At 34.4% G+C, this 14,842-nt stretch overlaps 1 protein-coding gene across 1 annotated transcript in view; it reads right to left on the bottom strand.

The window, feature by feature from the left end:
* DOCK10 (dedicator of cytokinesis 10) overlaps positions 1-14,842 on the bottom strand; it is a 160,962-nt gene that overhangs the window by 27,458 nt on the left and 118,662 nt on the right. Inside the window, exons 34-41 of the mRNA XM_058188345.1 lie at positions 13,812-13,923; positions 11,995-12,116; positions 11,419-11,533; positions 9,617-9,683; positions 8,208-8,255; positions 7,651-7,752; positions 6,202-6,330; positions 326-434 (exon numbers count right to left, since the gene is read on the bottom strand). Coding sequence (XP_058044328.1) covers positions 326-434; positions 6,202-6,330; positions 7,651-7,752; positions 8,208-8,255; positions 9,617-9,683; positions 11,419-11,533; positions 11,995-12,116; positions 13,812-13,923 — 804 coding nt within the window. The remainder of the gene's footprint in view (positions 1-325; positions 435-6,201; positions 6,331-7,650; positions 7,753-8,207; positions 8,256-9,616; positions 9,684-11,418; positions 11,534-11,994; positions 12,117-13,811; positions 13,924-14,842) is intronic.

The following is a 14,842-nucleotide window of genomic DNA, read 5'->3' on the forward strand; positions in this document are numbered from 1 at the left end:
AGCATGGAATAGGGATATCAGAAACTGTAGTAAAACATGTTTGGCAATGGACCAGTGAAATAACTCTGTACTCTTTATCACAGGGGTCTCCAACCTTGGCAACTTTAAGACCAGTTAACTCTGGGAGTTAAAGTCCACAAGTCTTAAAGTTGCCAAGGTTGGAGACCCCTGCTTTATCAGACTCATTTTGAAAGCTTTATTCATAGGCAGTCTGCATATATGAAGCATTTCACTTGTTCAGTCTGCGCTGCCATTAAATAACAGCTTAGCATAAATTATAGACATTGTGACTTTCATGTAGAAAGTTTGGCACTAAAAATGTTACCTGATGATTCTGAGTGAAAAGACATAACAGATCGAGTGTAGAAAGGCAAACTTCCGTTGCAATGTTGGCTTCCGTATCTACATAACTCACAAGATCTGTTTCATTAGAACTGCCTAAAACCAAATAAATGTTACAGAAAAAATGTTAAGTCATCTACAAATGACAATAGTCACTGATGAACTACCATCTCTCTTAAATATGTTTCTACAGAAAAGTAGGCTTTCTTAGGAAGTTCTACTCCGAAATTGCTACTGGATTTCAATATTTGGTTTCAATATTTTCTCTAAGGACTTATTTTTAAGAAATTATTTTATAAGGCATGCTTAAATAAATCATAATATACTTGTCTCTAGATGAAATGCACTGATCATTTTTCACATTAAAATCTTATTTTCATATAGCAATTTGAATCTTTTTGCATTTGGTTTTGGACATATTTCACCTCCATCTCCCTTCTTCAAAATTTCAAAGAAAGGAGTTATTTGAAAAATATAATATTAATTTGAGGAATAAAAGCAGATCTTGCAACAGTGCACTCACTTGATACAATTTAACATTTTTGTTGTGATTGTAAGATTCACATAAAAATGAGATGGTTGGAGGCTTCTGGGTGGCGCCATCTTTCTCGCTGGGTGCCAATTTATGGCACTCCGCATTGAATACCGTAAAAGCCGGATTTAACAACTGATCCCGGCTTCATTTCTCTCTCTGGTTGAAAGAGAGAGACAGAGCAAGGGGGAGGAATTGGGTAGATTCCCCTAGGGGCTTTGTTTTTGTAATACAAAGTCCTGAACGGTGAATCCCCTTATTTACCCCTCCCCCACCTCCAGTATTCTCTGCGCTCCTGAAAAAGCAGGAAAAGAGGAAGATGTCCACTTCTGCTAGCAATTGATTTTTTTTGTGGATACGAAAAGCAGGCGGAACGAATGTGAGGAGCAATTATTGGTTTGCAAGTATTTTTGATTTTCTGACTTCCTCCCCCCCTTCAGTTTCGTTTTAGAGAAACTGAAAGCAGAGCGATACATCAAAGGGAGCTTTGCTGTTGAATCGAAACTGAATGGAGATTTTATCTTATTGTGTTTGACTGTGGACTGTTGGATTATATTACGCTGTTTAAGTACGTTACAAGGGGATTCTCAGCAGGAATTTTGTTATGGAGGTTCTTTCAGAAGAATGGGTTCGGGACGTTATACAGGACTACACAGAAAGAATGTATTTAATTATTCAAAAATACAAATTGATAAAAAATGGGGACGTTTTGGATGAGAGTTTGGAGCAAATTAACCAGTGCAATTATTCGGAAAATGGAATGGAGGATATACAAATAAAAGTGGATAAATATGAAGATTTGATCGTGAAGAAACAAGGTGATCTAAAGAAGTTTTCTTTAAATAGTTTGGATGAGCTGCCTGAATTTGTGCTACAGGAGATTGTCCCTCAAATGGAAAAGACTCACAAGCTTAATGTTTCCCAAGAGTTCTCTTTTTGGACTGATGGAATATACGGCAGTAATTTTGGATTTCTGGACATAAGGAATTACTAGGAAATATTGTGATTGACTTTTAAAAGGAGCAACGAAGGAAAGACAGAGATTAATGCACCAAAAAATGGCAAGAGACAATAGTATTATTTTTGAAACAAGGTTTTTAAAATATTAATAGACAAAAATATTTGTGTCCCGAAAGAATTATATGGTTATATGGTTATAGAAGCTATAAGGAGATATTCTCTGAATTGGATTGGATTTTACGTTTTAGCTGGTTTTAAAATATTTTAGGATTAATTTGTTCTACTGATTTATATATTTTATTATTGTTTATTGTTAATTTTTGAAGGATTTGGTTATGTAAGGAGGAAGTCAGAGCTAGAGAGGAGAATTGGTATAATAGTTTTGGGAAAAAATTTTTTTTAGCATATGTTTGTTTTATTTTAACTATACCTTGTGTTTGTTCCGGGAAGCCAGGGGAGGGAGGGTTTGTGAAGGAAAGGGGTTATTTGAAAATATAATATTAATTTGAGGAATAAAAAAGTTATTTGTACTCTTCTCGATTAGACTCAATGGCAATGCTGAAATGACAGTCTGGTATTCATAATTATGTACATCTGAAGGCATAAGATATCTAGAAAGGTAAATTATTAAAAGAGGTATTTGGCACCATGGAGTCTAATTAGAAATTTCAACATGGGCTTTTAAAAGATCTATTTTGGTGGGAACTTTGAAGGTCACATTTTAGAAAATTGCTTGGCATGTTTACAAATAAAAGTGGATAAATATGAAGATTTGATCGTGAAGAAACAAGGTGATCTAAAGAAGTTTTCTTTAAATAGTTTGGATGAGCTGCCTGAATTTGTGCTACAGGAGATTGTCCCTCAAATGGAAAAGACTCACAAGCTTAATGTTTCCCAAGAGTTCTCTTTTTGGACTGATGGAATATACGGCAGTAATTTTTGGATTTCTGGACATAAGGAATTACTAGGAAATATTGTGATTGACTTTTTAAAAGGAGCAACGAAGGAAAGACAGAGATTAATGCACCAAAAAATGGCAAGAGACAATAGTATTATTTTTGAAACAAGGTTTTTTTAAAATATTAATAGACAAAAATATTTGTGTCCCCGAAAGAATTATATGGTTATATGGTTATAGAAGCTATAAGGGAGATATTCTCTGAACTGGATTGGATTTTTATGTTTTAGCTGGTTTTAAATATTTTAGGATTAATTTGTTCTACTGATTTATATATTTTATTATTGTTTATTGTTAATTTTTTGAAGGATTTGGTTATGTAAGGAGGAAGTCAGAGCTAGAGAGGGAGAATTGGTATAATAGTTTTGGGGAAAAAAAATTTTTTTTTTAGCATATGTTTGTTTTATTTTTAACTATACCTTGTGTTTGTTCCGGGAAGCCAGGGGGGGAGGGGGAGGGGGTTTGTGAAGGGAAAGGGGTTGGGGGGAAAGGGGGGAAATTTTTTTTGTAAAACTTTTTGAATAAAAAAAAAATAAAAAAAATGAGATGGTTGGCTATACAAATTGAGCAAATGAATAAATCAATTTTGTCAGTTCTTATAAGTGTTTTAGGACTGAAAAGTCAGAATACAAATAGTAAAATAGTAAGACGCTGAGCTTATCAATCGAAAGGTCGGCAGTTCAACGGATTGAATCCCTAGTGCCATGTAATGGGGTGAGTTCCCGTTACTTGTCCCAGCTTCTGCCAACTTAGAAGTTCGAAAGCACATAAAAAATGCAAGTAGAAAAATAGGGACCACCTTTGGTGGGAAGGTAACAATATTGCGTGCGCCTTTGGCATTTAGTCATGCTGGCCACATGACCACGGAGATGTCTTCGGACAGCGCTAGCTCTTCGGCTTTGAAATAGAGATGAGCACCGCCCCCTAAAGTCGGGAACGACTAGCACATATGTGCGAGGGGAACCTTTAACTTTACCTAAACTCTATACCAAATTTTAATTCTGAATAAATTATACACATACATATATTTATTTTTAAAAATCCTATTTCTGTTTATTTGTTCTTATAAACGTGTCTTTTTAAAATACATTTTTGCATATTTAAGAATGATGGAAAGCAAGAAGGGACTATTTGTATGTTCCGGAGAATATCTCCCTGGGCCCACAACTGCTCAGTTATTGTGTACAGGTTTACTGTATTTTTTGCTAGTTTAGCAGAGGTAGCGAATCTATTTATAGCACTTGAATTGATAGTTCAAACCTATGCATATCTTCTGGTTTTCTGACTGTATTCAATCATGAAGCCTATTGGTTGCTCAGATTTTCTGCAACATTTACATTTCAATGAATTAATGCACATGATTATAAATAAATAATAGGATGCTAATTAATCAACATAATTTTTATCATTTTATAACTTACATGCATAGGAAGAATTTATGGTAATGAGTACAGATATGAGAATTACATTAGAGTTATTGCTTTTATGTCTAATTCTTATGCTAAAAACGATAGAGTGAAATTGTCTTAATCATATACAACAGCTGGCCTTCACTCTTAATGTTCCATAACAACTGAACAAGCATAAATGACAAGAACATGGATGAGATCATAAAAAGAATATTTATACATCTGCAAAAGCATAACATTTACAAAACACAACATAATCTAGGAAAACATGAAATACTTTTCTATAGATATTGAGATCTGGTAAATGTTTTCACTGTGTGTATATATATATATAAAACTGAATAATGAGACAACAAAACATAATAGCTATCATTATATTGCTTTATTTACATAACATTGAATTTAGAATGTTATTTCATTAAGTACCACAATAGTCCCATTAAATGTTAAACTACAAAATCTCCTTTTATACTTACTTGGAATGGTACTATCTATCATCTGTAGGAGTTTGTGATTGGAAAGGGCATTTTTCCCACGGATTATTGGTAAAGTTTGGGATCTATGATGCTTGTGAACCTCACTGCTGGAAGCAGAATGTCCCCTGCAAAATGACAAGACAGTGCTTCAGGCATATCCCCAAACCTTTTCTAAATGTTAGTTTAGACAGATTTGTTTTCTGTCTTCTGTACTGCATCATTTCCAGACATGAATATTTCTAAATAAGTAGTAGATTGTATTTAAAGCTTATTACACAATATATGGATGGAATTATACTAAGCCTGGCTAAAAAAAAGTTAACTAGATAGAAATTGTCCACATGTTAGTGGAACAAAGCTCTAAAAAGTCAGTGGTATGCCTATAGGGATCCTTTTGAGCAGTAGAGAGCTAACTCCTGGTATCTTAGAGGAATAAAAGCAGATCTTGCAACAGTGCACTCACTTGATACAATTTAACATTTTTGTTGTGGTTGTAAGATTCACATAAAAATGAGATGGTTGGCTATACAAATTGAGCAAATGAATAAATCAATTTTGTCAGTTCTTATAAGTGTTTTAGGACTGAAAAGTCAGAATACAAATAGTAAAATAGTAAGACGCTGAGCTTATCAATCGAAAGGTCGGCAGTTCAACGGATTGAATCCCTAGTGCCATGTAATGGGGTGAGTTCCCGTTACTTGTCCCAGCTTCTGCCAACTTAGAAGTTCGAAAGCACATAAAAAATGCAAGTAGAAAAATAGGGACCACCTTTGGTGGGAAGGTAACTGGCATTTAGTCATGCTGGCCACATGACCACGGAGATGTCTTCGGACAGCGCTAGCTCTTCGGCTTTGAAATAGAGATGAGCACTGCTCCCTAAAGTCGGGAACGACTAGCACATATGTGCGAGGGGAACCTTTAACTTTACCTAAACTCTATACCAAATTTTAATTCTGAATAAATTATACACATACATATATTTATTTTTAAAAATCCAATTTCTGTTTATTTGTTCTTATAAACGTGTCTTTTTAAAATGCATTTTTGCATATTTAAGAATGATGGAAAGCAAGAAGGGACTATTTGTATGTTCCGGAGAATATCTCCCTGGGCCCACAACTGCTCAGTTATTTTGTACAGGTTTACTGTATTTTTTGCTAGTTTAGCAGAGGTAGCGAATCTATTTATAGCACTTGAATTGATAGTTCAAACCTATGCATATCTTCTGGTTTTCTGACTGTATTCAATCATGAAGCCTATTGGTTGCTCAGATTTTCTGCAACATTTACATTTCAATGAATTAATGCACATGATTATAAATAAATAATAGGATGCTAATTAATCAACATAATTTTTATCATTTTATAACTTACATGCATAGGAAGAATTTATGGTAATGAGTACAGATATGAGAATTACATTAGAGTTATTGCTTTATTTACATAACATTGAATTTAGAATGTTATTTCATTAAGTACCACAATAGTCCCATTAAATGTTAAACTACAAAATCTCCTTTTATACTTACTTGGAATGGTACTATCTATCATCTGTAGGAGTTTGTGATTGGAAAGGGCATTTTTCCCACGGATTATTGGTAAAGTTTGGGATCTATGATGCTTGTGAACCTCACTGCTGGAAGCAGAATGTCCCCTGCAAAATGACAAGACAGTGCTTCAGGCATATCCCCAAAGCTTTTCTAAATGTTAGTTTAGACAGATTTGTTTTCTGTCTTCTGTACTGCATCATTTCCAGACATGAATATTTCTAAATAAGTAGTAGATCGTATTTAAAGCTTATTACACAATATATGGATGGAATTATACTAAGCCTTGCTAAAAAAAAGTTAACTAGATAGAAATTGTCCACATGTTAGTGGAACAAAGCTCTAAAAAGTCAGTGGTATGCCTATAGGGATCCTTTTGAGCAGTAGAGAGCTAACTCCTGGTATCTTAGAGGAATAAAAAAATTATTTGTACTCTTCTTGATTAGACTCAATGGCAATGCTGAAATGACAGTCTGGTATTCATAATTATGTACATCTGAAGGCATAAGATATCTAAAAAGGTAAATTATTAAAAGAGGTATTTGGCACCATGGAGTCTAATTAGAAATTTCAACATGGGCTTTTAAAAAAGATCTATTTTGGTGGGAACTTTGAAGGTCACATTTTAGAAAATTGCTTGGCATGTTTACAAATAAAATGCAAAGTGTTATATTTTGGATATATATATCTTAACATCTTAACAAAAATACAATTGGGTCATTAATATTTAACCTCATAGATTTTTAAAGTAAGAATCTCTCATGCTCTTATAAGATGGGTTGGCAATAAAGTTTTAAGAGCTTATTCTAGTGATTTTTTACAGTGAAGTAATGGTGGAAATTTGACACACTACAGCTGCTATATTTTTGTTACAGTGAGACTTGATACTGATGATTAGATGAAGCAATTACAATGCGTTATTATGGAAAGCTTCCTTCTGCCCTCCCCCTCCCATGTCTAGCCGTAAAATGAAATCAGTGTTTATTTTGAATTGCAGAGCAAGGCAATGCATTATTTTTCCTCCTGCTGCTTTGAATGCATCCATATGCCATCACACTAGGAAATTATATTGGCAACTGTTGTTTTTATATTAACTGCCACTGAACAAACTAGTTTTCAAGAACTAAATATCATAGTACAAACACAGTTGAATCAAAAAGCTCAGCACTTTCTAACATGTGATTTCAACTTATCAAAGAAGTCTAGCGCATAAGTTTTACTTTTGATTTTGGATACTTATAAATACTTTTTTTTTCACATTATAGGGGGGAAAGTACCTATTAGCAATATTATCAATATCATCACTAGCATCTACCTGCTGCTGAATCCTTCCAGATTCTCAATGATGTATAACAAAGGTATATGAACCCACTGTTGGGCCATTGTGGCTATTCTACATTTAATCCTCCATTTATTTTAAATCTTACCACTGTGGTAGAAGCCCGGAGGTTTGACAGGATGAACTGGAGCCTTTTAATGTTCCATTATTCCGGGTGGTCTGAGCAAACTTAACTGCAGCAGCAATTTTCCTAATAAAAGAGAATAAAATAAAAACTGTATTATAATATCATTTATTACTATAAATATTGGGAAAATTTATCAAAAAGGGTCTTGTGTTCTATTACTTGTATCATATTTATAAGAATCATATTCTACTATCAGAAAGGTCTCATAGCCAAGATTTTTAATGAAAACTTTATAATAGGATTTCCAAAAACAATCTATATTATTTATCTCATTACACTAAACTTCCATTAAAGTTTGTTATGTTTTATATTTGCAGCCCATTCTTATGCAAAGATTTATGGGCACCTAGTAAAAATTCACAAAAAACATTTATTTATGATCTAGGATTCATAATAATTCATACCCATGCTCATCTAGATTCAATACAAACACATACTAAAGTTTTTTTTGCAGTTATATATTAAATTCCACATATCCTTTAAATATTTTGCTACTTGTTTGATGAATAAAACATTACCTTACTATATTTCGTTTTCCTAGGTATCTGAAATTCTGAAGGCAAACCCTAAAATATATAAAAAAATGGAATAATCTCAAACGGTTTCCCTTCACAGCATTAATTTACCTCTTTCACAAAACATCACAGCTAGATTTTGGTACAATCCTGATGAGAATTCTACTAGTAAAATCATTCAGGTAAATAACCACAATTATGTTAGTTTCATGTAGCAACTGTTCTTTCTACCCTCTTCCCACAAAACCCAAACTTCATTATTGCATTTAGCAGACAGATATTTGCTTTATAAATACTCTGTGTCCTCAAGGTTTTCAAAATAAAAAACCCCAAAAAAAGTCCAGTTGTCTCCTGAAAAAGCACCTTTGGGACAGCCATGACCTGGATGACTGAGAACCTCTACAGACTTTTAGAGATACAATTTGGGATGAACATTCTTTGAATGATGTGGAATGGATTTCCAAAGGAAAAAATTGCAGACTACAGGAAACAGGAACACTACTCAGGTGACCCTGAGGACACAGATAAACCTCCAAGTCCTTCAACGACCCTCTAAAAGGAGGCAAAGTACCAGCTGTCTGCAAGGAATATAAATCCTTCCATTCTGCACTATCCTGTCAGAGCTGAAGAAACTTCTTGAATAAGAAGCAAAATGTCTTCAAAAGAAAAAACAAGGAAGTCCAGCTGTCTCCTGAAAAAGCACCTTTGGGTCATTTTCTGTAGGTTATTTTTCCTACAAGACCTTTCTGTGACTCAAACCTTGCATTTTCTAAGCAGTAAATTATCAACAGTTCATATTGCAATGAAGTTAGACAGTGCCTGAGATGTTAATGAGTTATTTTCTTTTATTCTTTTATTCTTTATTTATTAAACTTACACTCCATCCCTTTTACTGGATGTGACTGTAGATGGCTTAAAATCATTAAACCCAATAAAAAAATTAAATTGATAACTAGTAACATTAATTTAGCTTAAAATGGACAAAGATGGAGAGGAAGGGAGCAGCATGGAGAGGGGAGGAGGGGGTCTTATCTTAGTCTATTAAGCACTTCCAGAATGATGTACCCCAGGCCAGCTGGCAAAGCTAGGTCTTATTTGACTATGACAAGCTCAGTAATTTTTTTCATTCAAGTTACAATATAGCGAAGACAAGAAATATTACCTATGATATTTCTAGACCGTACATTGTGATTTCTTTCTTTTATTCTTTACTAACTAAGTAAAAGAAAACATTAACATTTCACAATTTAAATCATGGTATATTAGAGAGATTGATAAACTGCATACAGTTAGGTGGGATATGCATTTTTTTGAAAGACTTAAAAATATGGGGATTGAAATGTATAATTATTCTTCTATTTTAATTAATACCAACAACAGCCTTGGAAGAACAAACCTCAGAGTGAGCTTACTCTAAAATGCTGAAAAAATCTGTTATTTCTGAAAATGGTGCCCTCTGCCAGTAGGAGATCAGTGTATCTAGGAAAGGGACAATGAAAACATATGAATGTATTATTTATTCTCTTACATCAAGTTATCATACTCTGTGTTAAGAGTGAATATAATCCATCAGATGGAACCCAATGGCAATATTTACAGTGACAAGATTTGTTACCAACATTGTATGGATCATTAGCATTCTCAGCTTTTGAAATACTAAAACTACCTTGTTAAATCTTTTAAAACAAAACCCTACTATTAGTTTTTATACATGTTTGTTATCAATAAATCTACTTTATTTGCAGATGTTAACAAATGAATTAAGGATCTGTATTGTCTAAGCTGTGACAATGAACCTTTAGCACGTGTGCCAGAGGTGGCACGCAGAGCCCTCTCTGTGGGCATGCGTGCCATCGCCCCAGCTCAGCCAGCTGGTTGTTAGGTTTCCAAGGTGCGCATGCTGGTTGTCAGGTTTCTGGTGCTCTGGTGTGCATGCGCGCCTTTCGGTTTGGGCACTCTGTGCCAAAAGGGTTCGCCATCATTGGTCTAGAGTCTAAACAACAGGCGAGTAGATGCATTTTCTGTGTCCTTACTAAAGCCAAAAGACTGATGTTGTGGCATTGGAAAGGTAAATATATGGCCCCTTTCACTCATTGGGTTGAAAACCTGATTATACCTACCATCTATGAGTGGATTGACTATAAACATAGACTTTGAATGGACAAATGTAATGAAATATAGAACTCATTTAAACAAAATATAGTAGGTTAAACATGATTATAGAGAAACATATATGTACCTGAATTATAATTGTGTTACTTAACTATATAAAGAATTATAATTATACTAAAACACTAATTATGCTACAATGATACATAATACTTTTCTCCCACATTGTATTTTTGTACTTTTAAAAAAATAATCTTCTATTTCTTCTTTTTTTTTTGATAATGTGTTTAGCATAATTAATTTTGCTAAAATTAATTATGTTTTTGTCATTATTTAAAAGCAATAAAAATAAATTAAAAAAAACTTCTCTGTCATAACTCATTTAATCAAAGCCTATTGTAATCACTATTGTCATATTTACCAAGCAATATTTTCTACTAGTAGAATTCAGAAAGGGATCAATGCAGCATTGCAGCAAATTCTGCCCACAGCCAGGAGTTCATCCTTGAAAGAGCTCAAGATTGACTCAGCCTTCCAAAATTGGTAAAATGAGGACCCAGATTGCTGGGACCAATATGCTGACATTGTAAACAGCCAAGTGAATGCTGTAAAGCACCGTGGAGTAGTATATAAATCTAAATGTTATTTCTATTATGTTAGGTGTACGTAGAAGTAAAAAAAGGATTGTGAAGGCTTTTAAGATTCTGTTAAAAGAATAACCTGACCGTATTAATATACTTTCTTAGAGACCCCATTCCCTGACCTTCCCTATTCTGAAGACTGACAGATAATTTTTTATACTTGGATGTATGTATTTTTTTCATACTTGGATGTATTTTATTTCAAAAGCTCTTTACAAACAATTTATTTTAACTTGTCTGAAGAGTAACAAGATTTTTTTTTATAGATATGCTGTTGAGAAGAAAGAATAAGAAAGACAAAGCAGGGAGAAAGATAGTAGAGAAAAGAAAATGCACAGTGCTGCTTTAAACCCACTCTCTGTTATCTTGTAAACCTATTAACTAAGAGATTTCTCCCAAGAAAACATAATCTTGAGCAGAAAAGTAAGAAAGTGGGCACAAGATACGGTTTACTGTTCACCTACCTTCTGAAACCGTTTTCATAATATGAAGAAAACACATTAAGAGACTTCTTGTTTCTGCTTGATCTAATTTGTCAAAACGAAGAGCTGATCCAATCAAAGACAATGGCCTTACAATCTGTTGTGACAAAACATGGAGAGCCTTGATAAATCAATTTTACCTCCAAAATATCCTTTATATATACACCACTTTGGTTATACCAGTTTGGTCTAGTGGTTAAGGTTAATATACCAGTTTGGTCTGGTGGTTAAGGCACCAGGCTAGAAACCTCCTGCCTTAGCCATAAAAGCCAGCTGGCTAGTCAACTCTCCTCACAGGTTGTGATTGTGAGGAAAAAAGGAAGAGGAAGGAATATATGCTTGCTGCTTTAAATATTTATAAAAATAATAAAAAATTATTTTTTAAAAAAAAACAAAAAAACAAAAGTAAAATAAAATAACTATAGCACCATGTGAACCAGAGGCAGCTGCATTAAAGAGTTGCCATCAAGTGCTGTATGAATGGCTCCAAATGCTCAAATCATCTTTCCCCATTAAAATCTGAAGTACTGTATTGTCCTAGTTCGTAGAAATATATACCTTCTCACAGGCTTCATTTGTTTCACTGTTCTTTTCATTGGTACTTGGGTTAGAGTCAAGGCTTCCTAGGGAACCTCTGGAGTCAGCATGGTTTGCTGCAGGAATAACTATTGATGAAAAAGCTGGAAACAAAAGCCACAACGAATGTGCTAAAGTGATGCTTATGGACACAACAATTAAGCAGGATGAAAACCAAAGAACAGAATGTAATATTGACTAGACAGTGTTAAGAAAAGCTACAGGTCAGTTAATGAAGATATTGAATGGCTATGAGCTGAGTGCATGAAACAGAGTAGACATATAACGACAAATGGGATGATACATATTTTGCTATAGATAGTTTCAGACACATTCTCATACACGATGGACCAAAAGCCACAGAAGTAGAAACATTTATTGAGTATGCAATTAGTATTACATCTTAAAATGCATCCGTACAGTATACAGTACAAACATTACTCTACTAATGAGCTTTGTGAACTTTTGTGATACAAACAAAACTGTCTATATCCTAAAACTGGAAGAAAGCAGGAAAGGTCCAGCTTCTAGTATATATCCAGGTATCCATTGCATCAGAAACCAATCCTCCCCCATCCTCTCTTAGCTTCCACCACATTCCCTCCTGTCACCATCCAAAGCCCATTGAACCACTTCTTCAGGAAGGTGGAAAATGGACTGTTTCAATTCTGGAAGATGAGCCTACACCATTGCTGTCAGGTTTTACAATGCTACCATCCATGCACTGCACATGTTCTTTTATGCTTGATGGATTTGGAAACAAAACAAGCTTACAACAGACTTTTTGAAACATAATCTGCTTTTAAGTAGAGTATTGTCTATATTTGTATTCTATAAATTGGGTTAGATTTTTCACACATATACATCCATGTGCACATCTAAAATAGTGATATACCACCATTTATTAGAAAATCTCTTACAACTAATAAGAGGACAATAAAATCAAATTATAAAAAAGCAGTAGGAATAGTATATATAGATGAATGATTGCTGTGCTAGTTCAAGGGAAATCACATTTCTTTTCTTTTTGTTTTCTTTTCTAGTTACAACATTTTAAAAAATTGTATAACAGCCATGGACATCTTGAGAAATTTCAAGAAATTAGAGCAGTGGTAGTCAACCTAGTCCCTACTGCCCACTAGTGGGCGTTCCAGCTTTCATGGTGGGCGGGAAGGGTTTTGTCTGATACTGAAGCACGTTCCTTTTTTAAAATTTAATTGACTTTTTAAAATAAATTCATAGCATTATTTAAAAACATTTGCATTATGTTTTCATAAAATTCCCCGTGATAATTTAAATTTCTGAAAATATACTATTTGTATCGCCTGTGCATAAGTTGAGTTCACGTTACATAAGTGAAACTAAATGGCGCTATAGTGCGACCGCAAAGAAAAGAACCTTGTCCCAGAACAGCTCCTGCATCTCCCCCCACACCACCCAGCTGTAACAGACAAGCAGAGCTGGTAGCTGGCACCCCCCAAACCCAATCCACGATGCGTGAGAGGCATGCGCAGACGACGATACATGGCGCATTACTGTGGAACCGGTGGGCGGTTAGAAAATTTTACTACTAACCGAGATATAAAAGTGGGCGGTAGGTATAAAAAGGTTGACTACCCCTGAATTAGAGGATTTTAGATCTTGTGGAATCAAACTCAATATATCTTTCTTACTCTCTTCTAAGATCAGATCACACCTGCAAAAAATACTAAAAGATAATTTACATGTAAAAAATTGGTAATAATGAAACTTGCAATAGAACAAAACAGATAGTTATTTATATATAAATACTTTCATACCTGCAATTGAATTAAGAACATCTTTGGAGAAAGAAGTATCTATTGAATTTGCATGTTTCATTGTTGTCTGACTCTGAAATCCTACAGTGGTACTCAAATCATCTCTAGATCCCTAGATGACAGCCAGAGAACAAATGTAACTATTGCATCAATTTTCAAAATCTGTCACTTATTGCTAATTTTATAATTACATAACCAGTGCTTTGACATTAGGATAGAATCATAGTTTTCTCTTTTGCAGTCTAATGACAAGGATGTTTGCTATCTTCTCCACCATCACCACCACTACACTTTAATCTATTTCTGCTCGATCTAATTTATGAACTTTAGAAATATTAATATTTTTAAATATTAATAAATTCCTTTTCCAAAACAATAAAATTAGTTTAGGAAAATATTCCTCCCTCTATGCCTTCCCTTAATTCTAAACCAACCTTAAGGTGGTAATCTTAATATCAGATAAGGGAAGACAGATTTTTTTAGTGAATCAAAAAGGGAGACAAGTTTAGTTGGAGATGGGAGGCCAATACAGAAACTAACCTGTTTATGGCCACCTAGTAAGCTTGTAAGTGATAAGAAGTTCAGATTGGGTTTTCTTTCTCCCAATAATTAATTGCATGGATTTATTTTAGTTATGCTTTTAGTCTGAAACCATGGATGTTTTCCTTTATAGACAATGAGTCCAGCAGTATAGCTAATTTAATAAGGGACAAGATGGCTCAGTGGCTAAGACGCTGAGCTTGTCGATTAAAAAGTCGGCAGTTCAGGGGTTCGAATCTCTAGTGTCTCGTAATGGGGTGAGCTCCCATTACTTGCCCCAGCTTCTGCTAACCTAGCAGTTTGAAAGCACGTAAAAAAATGCAAGTAGAAAAATAGGGACCACCTTTGGTGGGAAGGTAACAGCATTCTGTGCGTCTTCTGGCCACATGACCACGGAGACGTCTTCAGACAGCGCTGGCTGTTTGGCTTGGAAACGGAGATGAGCACCGCCCCCTAGAGTCAGGAATGACTAGCACATATGTACGAGGGGA

Source organism: Ahaetulla prasina, chromosome 6, assembly GCF_028640845.1.
Source record: "Ahaetulla prasina isolate Xishuangbanna chromosome 6, ASM2864084v1, whole genome shotgun sequence".
Taxonomy (NCBI): domain Eukaryota; kingdom Metazoa; phylum Chordata; class Lepidosauria; order Squamata; family Colubridae; genus Ahaetulla; species Ahaetulla prasina.